We start from the raw sequence: 21,282 nt of genomic DNA on the forward strand, positions 1-21,282 counted from the left end.
CGCCGCCGGGCTGACTGACATTCACAGTAACACGCCTGTCAACCAGATTACATCATTTTGTGTAGGTGCAGGATTTGAGACTTGTAGTCCCTCTAATCACCCTGTTTCTCTGGAAGTGTGTGTGTGTGTGTGTGTGTATTTCCCAGAGGAGCCAGCGCCACAGAAAGTAGGAGCTCAGGGCCCTAAGCCTGCTAACAAAGGCTGGGTGGGAGGTCCACATCACAGACGGAGAACAGCTTCTAGAGCAAGGACAAAAATCTGCTGATGGAAACTCAGGGTAGCGCAACTACCCCAACACAAACCATCCTGTCATGACACACACACACACACAAACAACACTGACACACAAACTGACACACCAGAGAGACACCACACACACACACACACACACACACACACACACACACACACACACACACAGAGACACACACAGAGACACACACAGAGACACACACAGAGACACACACACTATGGAAAACCAAGGCTGGGTTGATCATATGACTGACCCGCATGCCACCAGCCATCCCCTATGGCACTAGTGCTTAGTGTAAACAAAGGAGGATAATCTTTCAGGAGAGATCTTCATCTCCTAGAGCATCCAAACCCCCGAGCCTACATCAGCTGAAACACTCCCTCCAACCGCTGATTAACTGCTGATTAATACTAGGCTTTCACCTATGACAGACAGTTAAACGAGTCTAACCATTCATTAGGCGGTCGCCATGTTATTCTAAGCCTGGAGAAGAACCAGAAGGGCCTGGTTTGGAGCATCACTGATAGAAGAGAGTGGTTGTTATACTGACAGTGTGTTTGGCCTCCGCTCATCCCTGCCATTTCCTTCCTCCCTCCCATCTCTCCCTCTCCACCCCCCTCTCCCACTCTCTCTCAAACTGCTGAAACCTATCTAGACCTAGGTCTGTGTGAATTTAGTTGGAGACTGACAAGCTACATCACTAAACAAGATGTCAAGTTGGCTACATCACAAACAGACGGAAAAGGCTGCTGTTGTGAATTTCAAAAAAGAAAAAAAAGGAATGTATAAACTTCACTTGAGACAATGGAGAATGTCATGTCTCCATGACATTGGGATTTGGTTGAGGTTAACTGTGGGAGGGGACAACTGACAGTTAGTACTACCTACTGAAATGTCAGTATGTGTTGTTGAACAAGACTGCAGTGCGACAGGTTTGGTGGGGAATCATGTGAATGTGGCACCACACACGCATCTCGCCTGCACCTCCCTTCACACAGCCCATGGCTAATATTCTAGAAGGAATAGGGAGGGAGCTCGCAGGGCGTTTTCTGACTGGTTCGCTTCTGAAAAACAATGACTGACAGAGAGGGACCCAGTTAGTGAGCCGTTCCCATTCTAAAGAGAAGGTTGAAATAAATAGCTTACTTCTGTTGCGAAAGACAGCTATGGATTTTCCTGTGAATTCCAGTTGGCTGAACCTTGAATTTGGAAATGGGTACATCCACACTCGCGCGTGCACGTCACCCTGTTTGATCAGCAAAGAGTGAGCTCATCCGTGTACAGGCGCAGAACCAGCCAGGTAGGACTAATATACTCACCTGCAACGCAATAGTTGAGGTCACAAGATATGAAAGACTCCTACTACTATTTCTCATTCCTTCTGCGGGCGAGAGGATCTTCTGACTGTGACATCAAATTCCCAGAATCCTATCAAAGCAAGCCATCCGAGTTGAGCGGGATGTCACAGACGAGTCTAGGCAGGGGCCTAACAAGACTGGAGCAGCCTACACTGTCAAGAGCCACAAACAGCCTCCTCTCTCAACTCAATAAACTACATAGCTAGGATTCTACTGCCAACAGGGTAGCCGGGAAATGCCGAGCATTTCAACTATTCTACCTATGGACTTATGCAATCACCAGCCATGATCGCACTTGATTAAAGAAATAAAATGTGACAAGAGTAAAGCTAATAGCCCCCCCTTCCTGAAAAAGTAGAGATAAATAATAATAACAACAACAATGGAGTCAATAGATTGGAGCGGAGTTCATGTTCGGTATTGAAGGAATTTTAAAATCACCAGTCACGCAGACGGGGGGTGAAGGAATCCGGTATGGCCACTCCAGGAGACAATGCGGCCTAAGAGAATTAGCAGCGCTGGCAAACGTGGCTTGAGATCATGAAAACATTGAAGGGAGTGACAACACCCCTCTCTCCCTCTGTTGTCATTCCACCATCTTTCTCCACTGCCCTCACTCACTCATGCAGGTATCTCCTTACAGATGTGTCCTTTGCGTCATGGCTCCTCCAGGCAAGTCTTATTGAATTCTTAGCTAAATAAATCTACCTAGCCCCCAAGATACACTTGAAGCCATTTTTCGTCTAGCTGATTGGCTTTTTCTGTTCAACTTTGGAATAAGTAAAAAGCTGATGTAGTCTGGAATAGCAGCCATTGCTTACAAGGAACCAATAACAACTGTCAATATTGACAATACAAAAAAGGGGCAGTTTCTGAGCGGAACTGACAAAAGACCTTGCTAATGTCAGCTCATAGGACAGGTAGTTCAGTTTGGCGGTCTATTAACCCTGACAACAAAAGAAAGAATAGCTGGACAACGTAATAAAAGGAGTAAGGAGACGAGAGGAAGAGCAGAGTCTGTGTCATCACAGCTGGGCTATTCTCAGTGATGACTCCTCTCTCACACTCACACATCACAATCAGCCGGCCATGCCAGGCTCCAACTGTCAGAACATTGAGCACAGTCGCTACAATGGTAGTAGGAAACATACAGCTGCTGCCTATGCTTTTTTTTTGCTAAACTTTTTATTATTATATACTTATTATTAATACACAAGGGGAAATTGTCTTTGCTCTTCTATCTCAACCATCGGTTGAGTTGAGCACAGGGACCGCCAGCATGACCAGCGCCCCTGGATGTTGTGAGCTGGTGTGGGGGTTAAGTGCCTTGCTCAAGTGCACAACAGTCGGTAGGCAGCCAGTTCAGTGGCCCTGCCGGTCTTGAACCAGTGACCTTTTGGTAACTCGTCTGACGCTCTAACCACTGTACGACCTAGTGCCCAAGTGGTCTCAGAGCAGTAAAGTAAGCGATGAGACGAGCGGACAGGAGGAGATCACCACCACAGCACAACTGAGATCTTGTCAGCAGTTTAGGTGTGGCTGGCAGGATGTCAGTCCCCCTTCTTTCCTGTAAACAGAACCAGGACTGCAGAGAGAGAGAGAGAGAGAGAGAGAGAGAGAGAGAGAGAGAGAGAGAGAAAGAGAGCGAGAGAGCAGACTGTTTGTGTTGAGGCCCACCCCCCTCCAGGATAGGCCTATCCAACTGATTCATTGTCTTTATTTTCAACTGACGTCTCATCAAACTAGACCTCTATATGGAAAATGATCAAACAGAATGATATGACATTAGGCTATAATGTGATGTTGATGAGTGTGCAAATTATGCATAGCACGGCTGCTGCGCTGCAGTCATCTAGCTGGTTAAAGTAAACAACAGTTGGTTGTCGTCCTGTGTTTTGATGCCTCGCCTGTAAAGGTTGACCCGCAGGACAGATGAGGGGGGAAACAACAATTTTTACCACAGCTCTACTTCCTCTGCCGTCTCATTAGCTAACCACAGACAACCCTGCTTCATAATGGGTCCCACATTGGCAGAGGTAGTACAACAAGAATCACGAGCCTAGGCACAATATCTAGGTTAACAAGCCATGACGACACATTCGTAACTGGGAAAGGTTACAGGCTAGGTAGGGGAGGAAAGGTTACAGGCTAGACCGGCATCTTTGATGCTTTGTCAACCACTTAAGGGTTGAATAAACAGACTTTCAAGTTCAAATCATAAGTCAACATGACAGACAAGGTCTCAATTCTGTATAGAAAACGCTCAGTGGTCACAAAACCACAAGAGAAGAGACTTTAGCCAATATGAGTTATTCATTCTTGCATCATTCTAAATGGTGCTACTCAGCGCATAGCTGGCTAAAGCCATTTTTCTAAATTCATAATAAAATTGTGCTTTGTATACAGCCAATCTTTGGCGTGTTATCAGTTATCAGAAATGTCTTCCTGTAGTGCATTAGAGTGTAACATTTCTGTCGCATCCGAGAATAGCTTCAGGTGGACTTTACCATGCTCCTGAAACTGAAGTAGTAAGGTTATGCAGCCCCGAACAAAGCCTTTTTGTTTGGCTGGGGCAACACAGACGCAGGTGCGAGGAGGAGTACACGGGGAAAGACTGTCCTTCACGACCAGCCTGTCCAGAGAACGGCTAAGGAGACTACATTTCTCTCTAATCTGTTAGCTGCCACCTGTTTGCCAGGCAATAACGGCCGCCTTGCAATATTGTGTCAGGGAAATATTACAGTCTGTTTGCACAGGCTTCATAGAAATTGCAAACGCATGACAGGTACAGTTGAGAATGACTCACTCACACCCCACCTCCCTTCAAGTTAACTACTACCGAACACCGCACGGCTGGACCAAAGTGAATTTGCTGTCTAGAGAAGCGCTGATTGTTATTGGGGGCACGATTCCCGTCGTTGTCCATGAATTTACCCGAAACCGGACAAACCGGTGTGACATCTTGAACAGCAACCCCCACGCCCCCCTCCCCAAACAGACAATTACTCATTGATGAAACCCAAACCGTTGCGTTGACTCAAAATACCTACGAGGGGACACACCTTGCTCCTGCTCGCACCCCCCTTTCCCGTTGCTGCAATGTTGCCAAAGTTTTACATTTCAAACATTATGCAACAACATCAATTGGTTTAATTGACTGAAAAACATTGCTACCCAGTTATAGGCCGAGTAGCCCCGAACGGGTTCGCAATAATAATAGCACCATTGGCTCGCTAGCAATCACACAACGTTAGCTAACTAGCTATCTGATTCAATAACTTCAACAAGTTAACGTTAGCTAAGATGATTTGGTAGTCTAGCATATATGGCTTTAGCTAGTACTGCTTTTGTCGATACAGCACCAAACCCTCGACTAGTTTGCTATCTAATTACTTTATTAAATTGAATGGATTTTGTTAAGCTTCTCTAGAGAGCCAACATAGCCAACTATGTAAGTTAGCTAGTCTGCAGTATCGTTAGCTAGCAGTCTGTTAGCTAGATCTCTAGGCTAGCTAGCACTAGCTAGCTCAGCAACTCGCCTACGGAGATCACCCGTAATTGATGCATAGTTCAAGATACTATTAATCTGGCTTCATATGGCTAGAAAATACATGGCAGTCAACTCCCCAAGCTCGCCAGGTATCAACAGCAGCACCTGTGAGAGCTGACTCGAGCTCGGGCCCTTCCAAACTCACCTGACCCGGCTATATCCACCCGCTAGTTCACCCAAACTTGGTTGGTGTCCAGTTTTGCCACGTTGCTTTATCAAAACCAATAAAAACGGGCTAGCCTCAAACACTAATATTTGCGTATTCTGATATATTCACCAAGCTGAAAGTCTAGAGATTTGTTAAGTTGCTAGTCCACTTTTCTTTCGCTCCCCACCACAGCGGTAGGCAGTTTCGGTGTATCCCGAGTGTATTGGCTACTGGCTCCCTTTGCAGACTCCTCCTCCCGCTTGCCGTCACCCTTTCCGGGATAGCTCGTCATATATGTAGCACAGCTCATTACTGAGCTTTTCTACAATGAAATTGTTGCACAAAAACCTGCCAGGTACTTTTATTTCTCCTTAAATCAACTTCAACATGAAACGTTGTTTAATTTCATTTTAATTATTGTATTCCCTTTTTCATTTGTTATTATACAAAATATTGCCTACATATAGCCTAGTTTTAACATCACCGTGAAAAATAATTCTAAATGGTTCTTGACACATCCTTTCAAAGCAAGCATGATGGATAAAGGCACAGAAAGTTACGATTTATGGATTTGTCCATTGAAAACAGCCCTCATCTTCACCCTAGTGACTATACTGTAATGCAACATTATTCAACATACTCCTTTTTTGATGTGAGAAGAAAATTAAAATGCATGTTTCAATATAATCATGATTCGTATGATTTTGCTGATCAATAGGAATGTGTTGTGTGGTGAATTTTATGAAGGGATGTGTGCAGTTTCTTCACAGACTGCAGACCCTGGCTCCCTCAGAGGGAGTAGTGATGTAGAAGGTTGGTGTTCCACTGTATCGTTCCTGTGGAGAAGAACGCACAGCCAGTGAGTGAAGGCCACTTGCCTTCATCAGGGCAAATTTGGACTACCCTCCACTGGTCAGCAGCCCCTTAACAAACTCTTGGCTGTGCATCCTTTGTGGTCACTGAGGCAGTGACCAAAATAATACTGTAACACATCCCAGAGGTAAATGTTGAAGAGCATACCCTGGGGTGGTTAATGGTGAAAAACATAATTGTTCCTTTTTTCTGGGATTGATAAAGTCACATATTAAACTGACATGGTGCTCACTGCTTACACTTGTCCTGTTCAACCACATCTGGATGTGCTGAGAGGGGGGAGGAGGAAGTAGCCAGAGGAAGAGCCTTGGGGGGTTGTTTTCCAACCAGGCCCTCCCCTCCGACGCCCATCTTTTCCTCTGAAACTTCCTGCTACACTTCTTTCTTTCTAAAATGACACATTTCATATCCCTTCCTCCAGGTGAACAGGACTGTGTCTGAGAGACTGGCCTCAACTATGAAGTTAGATGGCGCATATACTTCCCATACATATTCAATGGAAGCATAGACTTATTAAGCTATAACCTGTACTGATGTCGCAAAATATATGAAAAACTTTCTTTGAGTTATACAGCACACTGATATTTAGTGCAATTTATTAAAGTGCACATAGGGCTGCACGATTATGACAAAAGATAATAATTGCGATTATCTGATTCAAAATGGTAATTGCGATTAATAATTGTGATTAATATTTAATATATAATATTAATATATAATAACCAAAATGCTCCCAAATCACGGACGTTGATCCCTTTCTTGCTACTAACTCACTGACCTCATTTTCGCTCATTTTTTCACTACTCACGGCTGCAGGTACTCTTGTGACACTGCTACTACTGCTATCTGTCTTCTCAGTGAAATTGCTACGCACAGCGCACTCAGCGGAAACGCATGTGATTGGTCAGACAGCATAAGCGCCTGTGATTCGTCCGTGTAGTCCTAGCACACTCAATTCAAAGCAAAATTATTAATCACATTAATTGCGGCCTTTTGCGATTAGTTAATTGCGGAGGTCATAATCACGATTTCGATTAATTCACGATTAATTGTGCAGCCCTAAGTGCACATACAGTGCAGTAAACACTTGATTCTGATCAGTGTATTAGATTGGTAGCACAGTTACTGTATATCAAACACATACGCAGATACACACACACATATGCACGCACACACACATATGCACGCACAAGCACACAGACACACACACACACACACACACACACACACACACACACACACACACACACACATGCTATACTCTTTGACATGACAGATACCATAGTTAAAAAAATGTCTATGGGCAATTTGTGTAAGTTTAGGGACTTGGTATTTCAGTAGGTTGTCAGTAGTCCAGTAGGTTGTCAGTAGCCTAGCTGATGGGTCGGGCCAGCTGGAGCTCATCGCTGAGACCCGCTTCTCAGTTTCGAACCAATCGGAGCGAGCTGCAGTTGAGAATGTCCGTGGGGTCAGGGGTCACCGAGTCGACCCTGAAACCCTCTGGCAGCGACAGCGTCAGAAGCTCTTCCACAAACCCACGTGTGTCTGTGACCTCACACGGGCCCCGGCGCACGCTGATGACGGCATCACAGGGGCCTCCAGGGTGGGTGGGCTGCGCTGCCTCGGGGTACGTCACCATGAGGCCTCGGTAGCGCTGCTTCTCGTACTGGTCCTGGGGCAGCTCCTCGGGCCTGGGGACCCACTCCAGCCTCACGCGGTTCTGCCTGGGCTCAGCCGGCTGGGGGGAGACGAGACCCTGGGAAGTGCGGTAGGAGAAGCGCTCGCAGAGGAGACCCAGGAAGGCCCACCAGGTGCAGAAGAGCTCGGCGGTCAGAACGCGCACTGAGCACGTGCGGAGCTCATAGTTCTCCGGTCCGCGGCGTAGGTTGAAGTGGAGCACGCGCACCTGGGAACGAGACACACTAGTGTAACGACTCCACGCTCCATACACGCACATGCACACTGATGTGGATGAAGGTCCAGTCCACACACACACACACACACACACACACACACACACACACACGCACACGCACACACACGTGGATGAATGTCCAGTCCACACACACACACACACACACACACACACACACACACACACACACACACACACACACACACACACACACACAAACACACCTTGCAGTCGACGTCCACCATCAGCATGGCTCCCCGCGGCCCCCCTCTCGCGCTGAGCGGTCCGGCCGCCTCGCAGCGGCGGATCTCCTCCAGCAGGGGGCGTATCTGGAAGAAGTCCACCTCCCTGCGGAGCAGCGGCAGCTGGGAGAAGCCGTCGGGCAGGTCCAGCGAGCTGGAGCGCAGGTAGTTCAGGATGTAGCGGAACACCTTGCCGTCGCGGTCGATGAAAATGTTGCCGTGGCGGTCGCGGAGCGTGGAGATCTGCCCGGTGAACATGGCGCCCAGCATGGAGTCCCTGCAGCGGGTCAGCGTGTCCAGCGTGGTGGTGTAGACCTCGCCTCCCACGTTCAGCGACACGGGGTCCTGGAGGGGGTTGCTGTTGCTGTCACTCTCGGGGGAGTTGAGGTTCAGCATCTTTCGCTCCGCTTTCCGTGGCGATCTAGCGAGCTCGGCGTCGGGTGATCCGTCGGACGGTGTGGCCGGTCTCGCCGGTCTCTGCTCAGCCCTGCCGGAGACCTCGTCCGTGGGTTCCCCTCTTCAGCGCAGGCGATGCTCCCTCTGAGCTGGAACTCTGGCCGGCTGAAGGAAGTTCCACGTCTCAAGCGTTTCTTTTGTTTCCAGGGGAGACTTTGCCTTTGTGAGGCAACGAGGCCTAAAGCAGTAACCTGGATACCGGGAGGTTACAGAGAGATGAGAGAGAATCCGCCAAGCCGCTCTCCGAACGCTCGGATCCCAACATCACCTACTTGTGAAGAAAGTCAAAACAGAATTCCCGTGCAGATGTGTTTGACTCCTCTGGGGTTTCTTCTTCACTGTATTCTAGTGGACGTCAGTGCGGTCTTCCAATCCTGGGCCTGTTGCGTAATAAGCCGGCCTGCCTGTGTTTCAGCAGGCTCAGACAGAGAGAGAGAGAGGGAGAGAGGGGCAGTGGGACCAGCCTTGCATGCTAAATAACTGGACACTTCTGCACCAGTGTCTACAGAGCTTTTATTCTCAACTCGTACCCCCTGATCTCAAACACACATACACACACACACACACACACACACACACACACACACACACACACACACACACACACACACACACACACACACACACACACACACACACACACACACGCTCTTTCTTCCTCTCTCTCTGGGGCTGTCTGGAGAAGACACGGGCAAACAGAGCGACTGCTCTGATACTTCCCCTTAAAGGACAATGCTCGTTTTTGACAACCTGGACCTTATTTATGACATATTATAAGACGTTTGACTCACCGAGATCACTTTGGTGTAGTTCGGAGGCCTGTAGAAGAAATTTAAAATCCAGCGCGAGCCAGTATATCCATGTAATGGCAGTGGTCGGGGCAACGAGAATGCAGCTTCTAAAAATCTATTTTCTGCCGCGAAACGGTTGTTTTCATCAATCTGTCTTGATGAATCGCTAGTTGTGCTTACATAGAGCATAACTGTTGTGGTTTTCACATGCCACGATCTTTAGAAACGTCTTTCGAAACGAAATAGCTTCCTCACTTGCTCCAGCACTAATGCGCACAGCGCGCAATCGTTGCTCCAGCACGCTGTGCGCATGCGTGCTGGAGCAAGTGAGGAAGCTATTTCGTGTCTAACGACGTTTCTAAAGATCATATTACAGAGGCATGTGAAATACCACAACAGGCCTATGCTCTCTATGTAAGCACAACTAGCGATTCATCAAGACAGATTGATGAAAACAACCGTTTCGCGGCAGAAAATAGTTTTTTAGAAGCTGCATTCTCGTTGCCCCGACCGTCGCCATTACATGGATATACTGGCTCGCGCTGGATTTTAAATTTCTTCTACAGGCCTCCGAACTACACCAAAGTGATCTCGGAGTCAAACGTCTTATAATATGTCGTAAATAAGGTCCAGGTTGTCAAAAACGAGCATTGTCCTTTAAAGGGATTTAGAGCTGTAGCTCTAAAAGAGGATGTTCTCAACCAGGACTATGACGATAACTGCATTACCGCAGTCATGTGATGCCTACCGCGGGGTGGAGCTCATTACTGTCATCGGCGTAACTTTCACCCGTTTTTTTGTTGGCCTATTTCGTTTGTTTTGCTGGTGAAAGTTACAGGAGGGCCGTAAACCGCCAAACCGCAGAGGTACATGGCTTTTTCACTGCGGTAGAAAGAAGAAAAAATCCATACCGTCACAGCCCTATTCTCAACCGTGAACAATGAAACCATAATGGTGGCAATTTACTTTATCGCATCATTTCCATAGGCCAGAAATAGTTTACGTTTGTTACATTGTCCTTCATTCGAGCCAATTCCACATCTTACATCCTTTACACCAGTAGTAGTCATAGCGCGCGTGTGTGCGTCTGTTTCACATGCTCACCTGTATATGCAGCATGGTCCTGTCTATAGCGTCGGCCTGCAGTAGAGTGACGGTGCAGCCTCCGAACCCTCCTCCAGTCATCCTGCTCCCAAACACCCCCTCCACCTCGACCGCTGCCGTCACCAGCTCATCCAGCTCTCTGCAGCTCACCTCGTACAGATCCCTTTAAGGGGCATATATGGAAAACTTCAAATTAATGTATAAGGTATGTTTTATGTATGATAAAACGTACCTTTTTAACAGAGCTTTTTGTTGATTAATCATTTTTGTTTTCTCTTGTTTTGTACCTTTTTGACACATTTTCGGTTGCTTTTAATCTTGGCACTTTTTAGCACATCTGTAGCGCTTTGAGATTTTAATGAAATGTAAAGTGCATTACAAATAAAATTGTTTATTATTATTTATTATTATGTGTTGTATTGCTGCATCGTTTGCTGACCGAGCTTTTGCGGTGGCTGGCCCAAAGCTCTGAAACAGCCTCCCTCCACACATTAGACACGCACAGAACCTAGGGCTCTTTAAGTCTCAGCTCAAAACACACTTGTTTTCAGTGGCTTTTGAGGCCTGATAGCCTACATCCCTTGTCCTGTTTTGTGTCCTGTCCTTTTATTATTCTGTGATTATGTGCACTTTATTCTGTTTTTTGTTTTAGTTTATTTTATATATTGTACAGCACTTTGGTGCAACTTCGGTTGACTTTAAACGTGCTTTATAAATAAAGTTGACCTTGACCTTGACCATCGTTACCTGAGGGAGCTGTGGCTCTCCACCATGAGCTTGCCAAACTCTCGGTACTCCCCTCTCTTCAGCACCTCGGCGGCTTGGGCGGTGCGCTCGATCTCCTCGATCACATGGCGAGCCCGCCGGTAGGTCACATCGTCCAGGCGGTCCCTGGCGTCTGCAACAATAGGGAGGAAAGATCACACTCCAGGCGGTAGAGTAGGCGGCACAGGTTTATGAGCAATCTCTACCGCCCTCTGCTGTTGTGTAATGGTACTGGGTAATGCTGATTGGTCCAAATCTCATGCTACGAACGGACACACTCACACACGGACGGACGGACACAAGTCACGTATACAAGTCACGTATACTGTAGAAGTATAGAAGAAATTCATCATGTCAAAAGAGACAAAGCGGAGCCGAACAAGAACTTTCTCCGTTAATGTCTGCTATTTGTAGAGATTTACAGAAGAGTCCAACTGAACAGAATATATATATATATATATATATATATATATATATATATATGTATATATATATATGCTGTATATACCCACTGTCCACTCGAAAATTATTACAGTTGGATTAAACTGAACAGAATATATATATATATATATATATATATATATATATCCACTCGAACATTATTAAATTATTACAGTTGGATTAACCTCACAAGTAACATGCAATAACCTGTCACACATTCCCTCCTCTCCTCCTTCTCCTCTTCTGTTCCCTCCCTCCCTCTCACCCTCCAGATCCTTCAGCGTGGCGTCCCTCAGACTGGCCTTCCCCAAGATGGCGGCAGCCTGCTCACACTGCCTTCGTCTGCTGGGGTACTCGCTGCCCGTCAGGGAGTGCTTGACATTGGAGTTAGTGATGAGGATGACCAGGTCAGGGTCCGACAGAGGCACTGGGGTCGCCTCCAGAGACCTGGGATAGAGACAGGAAGTATGACAGAGAGAAAAAAGGAAGTGTATGACTGACAAGCCACGGACATATTTATTTATTTAGTTTAAAATTACAGGGGCCGTGCACATCATCACGCACAATGTTAGCTTGTTAAACATTGTTTTGAAACGTTCATTTCAGAATGATACCCCTACTTTGAATGAACACGTCCAGTGCAAGTTTAATTGTCAACAGTTTGCCTAACTAGTTTAACTGATATCTCAAGGTGGGACCTCCATGGAGCAGACTTACCTGCAGTCTATGAGCAGAGCGTGTGCCTCCCTGCCCAGGACAGACACAAACTGGTCCATAATGCCACAGGGCACGCCGGCGTGGGTGTGTTCTGCCTGCTGGCACGCCACTGCCTTCGCCACCTTGTCCCCGTCATCTATGGAGAGGAGGAAGGAGGCATTTCAAAACTCTTATGGATAGAAACGCTATAGATAGAGTTGCAGCTCTGCCAATCCATACAAGTGTATAATCCATCCAACCAAACTAGTCTAAAGGCCTTAAGCCTGTTTTTGTGCGTGGCTGTAAGCCAGCGCACCAATGACAGCAAATGTCCGGTTGTCTGTCCCTCCCTCCCTGGCTTCCGCCGTCATGTTGTTGACCTGCAGTTCTATGTTGCTACCACAAGAGGCAGTGGTCCCAGAACCTGCAGTTCTATGTTGCTACCACATGAGGCATTGGTCCCAGAATATCAAAACAAAAACACTATAGCTGTGTTCGGAATCGCTCCCTCGTTCCCTCACTCCCTATTCCCTATATAGGGTTCACCATGTAGTGAACTACCTAGGGAACGGAGAAAATGTAGGGTACATGCACAGTTCCCTGCAAATCAAGGTGAATTGTGGGTAATAAATAGTGGACTATATAGGGAACGAAAATTCCGTGGAGAATTCGGACACTACAAACAAAATGGCTGACGTCCTATATAGTGCACTATATAGTGAATAGGGAGCGATTCCAAACACAGCTTATGACTCCGCACGTTTCCCAGATGCTAGGTGGTGTAGTGGATAGGGAGTTTGCCTCCCATGCGGGTTCAAGCCTCGGTGGGGACAATATTTTGTCACTGGATGTTATATAAGCTATGTAAAAATGCAGTTACCTGGTGGTGCTATGTCAGTTATTGAATTTATGTGCAGTAATTGAACATTTGAAATACTACTCCTGTTTTGAAATTATACCTACAGTATATGTGTCTCAGTAATTACCCATTATATATTAGGCTATACTTTGCATGTATTTACCAGGTAAATGTTTAGTTTTTTCAGACGGACGGGAGAGGTGGTGGGGGGGGGCAGGTGGGTAGCCCAGAGAGGGGTCCACAACCCCCGACCCAATATGACGCGAGGGGGCGGAGTCTTGCCACCACGCCACTGTCTACGCCACGGACCCCAGACGGACCCCACAAATCAGCCTTCAGAGAGGTCTTCACTGGTGGGGGCAGGTGGGTAGCCCGGAGAAGGCTCCACTGCCCCCGACCCAATATGAACCGAGGGGGCGGAGTCTCGCCACCACACCACAGACCCCACAACTCAGCCCTTGAGTGGGCTAGAGACCCAGGGTCTTCACTGGTGGGGTCAGGTGGGTGGCCCGGAGAGAGGTACACTGTCCACGACCAGCTCTGACCCGAGGGGGCGGAGTCTCGCCATCACACCACTATCCACGCCACGGATCCCACAACTCAGCCCCTGAGTGGGCTAGAGACCCACGGTCTTCGCCAGTGGGTGCATGGAGATTGCCCAGAGGTCACTGTATTGCGCATGTAGATAGCTAGCTAGATATAGATCAATAGACAGGTTGATAGACCTATCTATCTACCTATCTATCTAGTCGTTAGCCTAAACCTGAGCTTACACCTGCTAAACCTAAGCTTAAACGTCCAACATGGCCAGCCGTGAAAACCCTCTCTACATTTCAAGGCTGTGTGAATGAATCAGTAGGTGCGTTTAGATGGACAGTTTGAATCGGTTTCCAATCGGTTTGGAAGACCAAACCGATTGAAAATATTTCATATAAACACCTCAATCCGACTGAAATGCCCAACCCGATTGAAATTCCAATCGCTTTCAAGGAGGTAGTTTCAACCTTTTCGAAACCGTTTGGTCCGTCATGTATACCTTGAAACGGATTGATGCTGCGTTCTGCGTTCATTTTGCGCATGCTCAAGACTTGACTAATCAAGGCACACTCGACAGTTCCGTAATCAGCTGTTTGTAACCATCGTAACGCAATCACTCACGGCTGCGTGCGCGTTCGAGACATTTGTTTCGTTGGCGCATGTAAACATCCAACCAGTTTACTTTGTATCCCATGTATACGCTCAGGCTGAAATCTTCAACCAGATTGAAATCAACCAGATTGAAAAATATTTGTCATGTAAACGCACCTAGTATCTCACCTGGACAGAGCTGCTGGAGGAACGTGTAGACGGCCACCTCCAGAGAGGCCGAGCTTGACAGACCTCCTCCCAGAGGAACACTGGTGGTTATCACTGCCCTGAACCCTGGGAGGCCTGGAGCTGGAGGGAGAGGAAGAGATAGAGGAGAGATGGAGAGGAAGGGAGGAAGGAGAGAGAGAGAGAGGGTGAGAGAGAGATTTTATACAGTAGAAATGCAGAAGGGTGTTTAAAGTTATCGAATGATCAACTTTTACCTCTGTAATGCTGTACCACTCCTTTCACATAATTGGCCCAGCTGGGTGGCCCGGGAGACAGAGGTTCACCGTTATTAGGCAGGTCAAAGTGCACAGTCCTTGGCTCCTCCACATCCTTCGTTGCTGTTACTATGGTGACGTTTTGGCCAGAGGTGTGACTGCCTACCACCACTGTCACCAGGGGCAGAGCCTGTCACAGAGACAGAGATGTGATCTTGTGTTTGTGTGTGTCTGTAATCTGAATTATCTGGATTACATTAATTGGATATTATCAATGCACAATCCGAATTAAATCCTAATCAAAGGGGCCTTTGCTTCTTCATTATAACACTTTTACCATAGGCAGGACGAATCCTTGGTTGTAGTCAGTATGCTCCCCTATCAGATTGACCCTCCCCGGAGCACACACTGCCACATCCGGGACAGCTCCTCCAAAGTTCTGCTCGAACACACGCCGAGCCTCTGCAACCAAGTCTGACACACTCGGAACTACACAGGCCATGATGCGAGAGGCTAAAGCCAAGCTCCAAAATACAGCAGTACTATGAAACAAATCTAAAACATTTACAACGTGGGGAAAAATACTGTGTTTGAATAAGACTAGCTTGTTATGTAACCGAGTGACAAGCAGGTGACAACAAAACTCGAAAAGAAAACATCAATATTCCAATTTTGGGCAAGTGGTCAGTCCATGTTCAGTCACGAGCAGCTCGTGCACTTCCTGATTACCAACGAGCGCTAACGTGGTGTCGACTTCAAAATAAAAGTACCTCGACATCTTACAAATTTGAACTAGCCCTGAAAAAACATAATTTGAGGATATGTATCATAATGTAATGCAGTCTACGTGATATAATCAATTTATAACTCAAATACACTTAATGAATTAGGAGACCAACGGTAGCTACTACATACTTTAGACTTACGGTATAGCATAAAAGTCGTGCGGGGGATTAGCTCAAATGGTAGAGCGCTCGCTTAGCATGCGAGAAGTAGCGGGATCGATGCCCGCATCCTCCATACTTTTTTTTATTCGTTTGTAAGTTATAATAGTAAATCATGCACTGCAGGTCTTATGAAATAATTTCAGATGGCAGCATTCACGAGAGACGACATTATAACAAGTAGCCTAGTTCCGACCGCACGTTGTGATTGGTCGAGAGGCATTCTGAACCATCCTTCATGATATAGGCTATGGTTAAATGAAATCACATAAAAAGTATCACTACGCCGACAACACAACTGTTGAGTTCCACCCGTTATTAAGTTGAATAAATGAGTGAGATCTCTCGTGCCTATGATCGCATCACTGCACATGTGTTTGCAGGAGTCGGGGCATTACGAAAAAAGCAACTACATGGCATGACAAGGTCACAAAATTACCTTTAAACTTACCTTGCCTTTATTATCCGCTCGACCTTCCTAGTGCGCTGTGCTCCTTATTTCCCTCCCTCCTTTCAGGTTATTGATGCGATGAGGATGTGTTCAGTGAAATGACGCAAGCCTTTGTGTAGGAGGAAAGGTAGAAGTTACAAGCAAGTCCCATATCCCCATGGAGATTTGTCACACCCTCTGGAATTTTTAACGCACGCATAGCCTACGCAATCGCACACACGCGCACACACACACACACACACACACACACACACACACACACACACACACACACACACACACACACACACACACACAGAGGCCCGGCGCCAGGATGAAGGGCCTAGGGGCAAATATTTTGTATATGAGCGCTATTATTTCGTTCTGAATTTCATTTTTGGGGATGATGATACATACCGGTATGGCATTGCCTGTCCTCAGCGTGTAGGCCTATTCCATCATAGGCTACTATGGAGTATGATGGAATACAAGAGATGAGGGGGACTACTTTAGTCTATGACCGAAAGAGATGCAGGTGAATGTATCTCTTAGTAGGCATTCTATTGTGCCTAGGTTCGAATCCTGCCTCCTCCTGTCCACATGTGGAAGTGTCTTTGGTCAAGACACTGAACCCCAAATTGCTCCCAATGAGCAGGCATGACAGCAAGGTGTGTGAATGCAATGCAATGGGTGAACGAGAGGCCATTGTAAAGCGCTTTGGATAAAAGTGCTATATAAGTGCAGTCCATTTACCATTACCACGGTCCCGTGACTTTCCTGGTGTTCACCTGTTTGAAAACCCTTCTGGTGTTCACCTGTTTGAACACCCTTCTGACGTTGTGTTCAGAGAGAACAAGTGTTCTTCCCTTCTACTCTCCTCTAACTCAGGTGTGACAGCTGCCGGGCCGTTGTTTGTCTCTGGTTTCTGGTTTGGGTAGGTTTTGATGGTCTGTTTGGATACATTCTCCTCTGTCGCTTTCACGATTATTGATTTCCTGAGAGTGAGAGTGTTTATATCCATGTTGTCTTTTAGCAGTTAGTTAATAAGCTGTTTGTCTTAATTGTGTGTGTGTGTGTGTGTGTGTGTGTGTGTGTGTGTGTGTGTGTGTGTGTGTGCTGTAAATCCTGTTGTGGACCCATTCTGGCCTTGCTTGCTGCAGGGGTAACATGTTCTGTGACTGGTGGAGCTAGCAGATTAAATTCAGCTGCTGCTCGGGCTGCTCGCCTCGGCGCGGGTCTCTACGGTGTTTTGTTTTTTCTTCCAAAGCCATGTTCTGGTATATATCCTTATTCCCGATTGAGCTAAGCAAACAAGTGTCTTAATACAATGGCAGAAGTTGAACTAACTATTGAGCAAGCAAACTAGCTTGAGTGTTAACGGTTTTATCACATCGTGTAGGCTACAGCATGCCATGAGGTTCAAATCTAATAAATAAAGCTCTAGACTGGATCAGATAACACACTTCAAATATTTTATGGGAAAACTTCACAGAAAGTGTTTCTTTTACTGTCATCTCTCATATTTTTGTTGTTATTGCTATTTTTCTATAGGGGTATGTAAAACTTAAACTGAGGGGCCCCTCGTGGTGCCAGGGCCACACACATCCATGAAGTGTCGATAGAGTGGAAACAAAATATCAACTTAAGCTGTCAGAAAAGAGCCAAATGAGTATAGTGCTCAGTGAGGTTTCTCAACTAGTTTCTCTCTCTACTGGTACCATCAGTTCACCAACACCGCTCTCTTGTGTTGGAGGAAATTCATCTGAGTGTTACCATAGTGATGTGCTGTCCCGAAAGGCTAATGACAACACTGGTCATGGCTTTATCTGTTCGGTTGCCAAGCGACGTCTGTGGCGTCCGACAAAGCATTTTGTTTTCATGACTGCATGTGCGTCACATGGTTTCAGACTTGGTTCTTCAGGGGTCTGTCTGTTTGTTGTTCACTTGCTCGGGCGAGCCACAGTCTGGCGAAGAACACCGTTCAAAAGAACCCCTGGTAGTTTTTCCCCTTCTAAGTCCCTATAGAACGCTCACAAAACATTTAAGAGTGGACGCTTGTGTGAAAAAGTGCTTGTTGTGACAAAAGTCCCATTTGCTGACTTGGCCCAATTTCTTCCCAAACATTTACTGAAGAAAAGATGGGCCAAAGTAACGTCACAATACCTGACTTGACATTGCCTTTTTAGCCTTGGTAGTGGAGGCCGGCTGGAGGAGGCCTGAAGCTTTAACCTGCTTTAACTGTCTCTATTCAGACCAAGGGCTTTTACAGCATGCCAATAAGCTGCTTCGGGCCCCCTCTGTCCACCCTGCTCCTCTGCCTGTTGCCCAGAGACGAGGCAAAAGAAGTCACCCAGGGGAGAACAGGCCTTTAAAACAATGACCCCCCACCCCCTCCTAACCTCCACAAGACTCATAACTCATGCTGACCAAGAGGAGGGCTAAGGGAGAGGACGTGGAGAATGGGAGATGGCAGACAGAACGATGTGATTGTGTTGAAATAAGAGGAGAGAACCTTTGTAGAGAAATAGGGGGGTGGTGGGGGGAGGAGTTTGAGAGAGAGATGGAGACACGTACGAGCGCAGTACCAGACAATGGAAGGGAAGAGGGAGGGATGAAAAGGTGACAAAAGAGTAACTTTTAGACGGAGAAAAGAGGGCTGTGTAGTGATCCCCATAGGGGGGTGGAGGAACGAACCAGATGGACAGAGAGAGAGAAACACACCAGGGGCCTGGAAGCCCCTGAGACAGGGACCCATGGAGTTCCCCTCAGCTACCGCTTGCCTCCATTCTCCTGGGAACATGCCACACGGTGGGAGATGACAGAGATGACAGAGATGACAGCTACTGGAAGCCTGCTGCTGGTCGGGTGTGTGTGCGTGGCAGTCCGCCTCGCAGCTGGAGGTGAGACAGCCTGTATTTTCTATGTAAACCCAACTCAGTAGAAGCCATTGATGAGCCTGCTGGACATATCCAGATGGATCTCTAGCACTGGATGGGATATTATTCATCATGCAATCTGTTGGCCACGTTTGATCTCTTTTTTATTCATATCCACTGTAAAGGCAATACCACAAATCCAAACTTGCTTTGAGACTCCAGATATGATGCATGCAGTTAGACGCGCTTGTGATTGCTATTTGCCAAACAAATAAAAAGGATCTGACGAAAAACTATATAAAAATATAAGCGATTTATTTTGATGACAAAAATATTACAACAGCCCCAATAGCTGTAACTAGAAAACAACGAAACTATAAGCTTCCAATTAAGATGATTTAATTAAGCAATACGATTTAATACTGTCAAAAACTGTGTGATAGCGCTCTTACCTGAGACCTGCCTGTGCTCTGAATACCTGCCATATTATAGGAGGGGTAACAGGGAAACATGGGAAAAAGGGCGTACACCCAGGCAAGATTCCATATTGAGTACCAAAATTAATACAAATAATAATGATAATATTAATAAGCATTTAATAAACCCATTTACTAAACCCAAAGCACAACACATTTACCAAACTGCATATCTACTATAATTCTATAATGGGGCAAAGAGATACAATTTTCACAAATTAGAAAAGAGGAATTTGGCTCCTACATGCACTACACTTCTTACAAAATGCAAATGTTAAAAGGTCAACTGTGAACCACTATCTGCAACAAAATAATAGTAATAGTATAAAAGGCTGAGCCAGTTGGAGGTCAGCTGTGTGAGTGAAGAACAGAACTAAGCTTTAGGGGCACCAGCCTGGGGAGGGGGTGAGGGTCTGTTTCGAGAAAACAACAGATGTCTGTCTGACTAGGTAGAATAGATTACACAGACCACAAAGCTGCGGGAATAATTCCCTTTTATTTAAAGTATGAAGACAATATTCCAGAAATATGTGCACGTGTTTGAGTAGGGATGAGGAGGTCTGAGGGAGAATGGGGGTGGTATGCATGCGTGGTAGGGTACAGGTTAGCAGGCATGGCGTGGTATGAAAAATACAAATATGTCGTGGAGGCTTGTATGGGTGGTTGTTGGGGGGGGGGGGGGGTTCAGGGGGGGCGGAGGTTGATGAAAGCTGCTCTCAGACATCATCCTTGGGGATCCTAGAAGAGCAGGTCATTAGCCTCCAGAAGCCACTGAAGCCAACAGGCTTCTTCTTCTTTTTGTCATTCACTTTCCCCTTCTTCTGCTGTACCTGAACAGATAGACCAGACAGACCCAATGAGACCTAGGTCTCAATAAACTAAATACATTTAAATAAAGTACAAACAAATAAAATAATGAAATACTCACAGCAGATGCCATATCAGGAGAGCAAATGGCGTGATGATCCCTCTTTGCCTCCTCCATGTCCACCTTGATGGCCTCTGCTTCCATCTCCTCGATGGTGGCCTGCTTAGTGGCCTCAGCGCCCTCACCGTACTCCTCCTCGGGGAAAAAAGGATTGTTCACCCCATAAAACTCATAGTAGCTTTCAGGGTCCTTGGGGCCAGCCTTCTTAGCCACACTAGTTAGCTTCTCAATCATCTCAGTCTTTGGGTAGAGTTGGAGGTAGACCTCCAGACTGGACACCAGTACTAAGCCGTTCTTCGTGCTCCTGGAGAACGGTGCAAAGGTCTCATCCAGATCCACAAAGTTCTTTAGGGACCACCGTGTGTAGTTCCCGATCCTGGGCTTCTGGTGAGTGGCCCTCTTGAAAAGCTTCAGGTCCCTCACCCAGGAGCCATAGAGGGAGAGGATGGACGCGGCCAGTGCCTCAGGAAGGGGCCGGAGGAATAGCTCCTTCTCCATGTCCTCACATTCCTGCCATTTCCTCTCCATACTCTGTCCCGGGCTTCCCGGTAGGTTTTGCAGTGTCTGGGACCCTGTGGACTGTGGCCTGCTGAGAATGTAGTCCAT

At 46.7% G+C, this 21,282-nt stretch overlaps 3 protein-coding genes across 4 annotated transcripts in view; all 3 read right to left on the minus strand.

The window, feature by feature from the left end:
* Positions 1-5,510, minus strand: part of llgl2 (LLGL scribble cell polarity complex component 2) — a 22,158-nt gene extending 16,648 nt beyond the window's left edge. The window contains 1 exon segment of the mRNA XM_084456291.1: positions 5,307-5,510. The gene's annotated coding sequence lies outside the window, so the exon portion shown is untranslated.
* A 163-nt stretch (positions 5,511-5,673) lies between these two features.
* Positions 5,674-15,699, minus strand: galk1 (galactokinase 1). 2 transcript variants are annotated; one of them, XM_084456505.1, is made up of 8 exons: positions 15,360-15,699; positions 15,023-15,212; positions 14,769-14,888; positions 12,614-12,749; positions 12,162-12,343; positions 11,438-11,588; positions 10,691-10,853; positions 5,674-6,145 (listed from the first exon to the last, which is right to left on the minus strand). In XM_084456505.1, the coding sequence occupies exons 1-8, from the start codon at positions 15,522-15,524 to the stop codon at positions 6,074-6,076; spliced, it is 1,179 nt and encodes a 392-aa protein (XP_084312631.1). In that variant the 5' UTR covers positions 15,525-15,699; the 3' UTR covers positions 5,674-6,073. The 2 variants fall into 2 exon arrangements, with proteins under 2 accessions (XP_084312631.1, XP_084312630.1); XM_084456504.1 differs by having other exon boundaries at positions 14,757-14,888.
* LOC311324141 (BTB/POZ domain-containing protein KCTD21-like) lies at positions 7,603-8,735 on the minus strand (the record flags this gene model as incomplete). The annotated part of the gene is made up of 2 exons (XM_084456546.1): positions 7,603-8,088; positions 8,322-8,735. The coding sequence occupies 2 exons, from the start codon at positions 8,733-8,735 to the stop codon at positions 7,603-7,605; spliced, it is 900 nt and encodes a 299-aa protein (XP_084312672.1).
* Positions 15,700-21,282: the final 5,583 nt, after the last annotated feature.

Source organism: Borostomias antarcticus (assembly GCF_949987555.1).
Source record: "Borostomias antarcticus genome assembly, chromosome: 22".
In the NCBI taxonomy this organism is placed as follows: Eukaryota; Metazoa; Chordata; class Actinopteri; order Stomiiformes; family Stomiidae; genus Borostomias; species Borostomias antarcticus.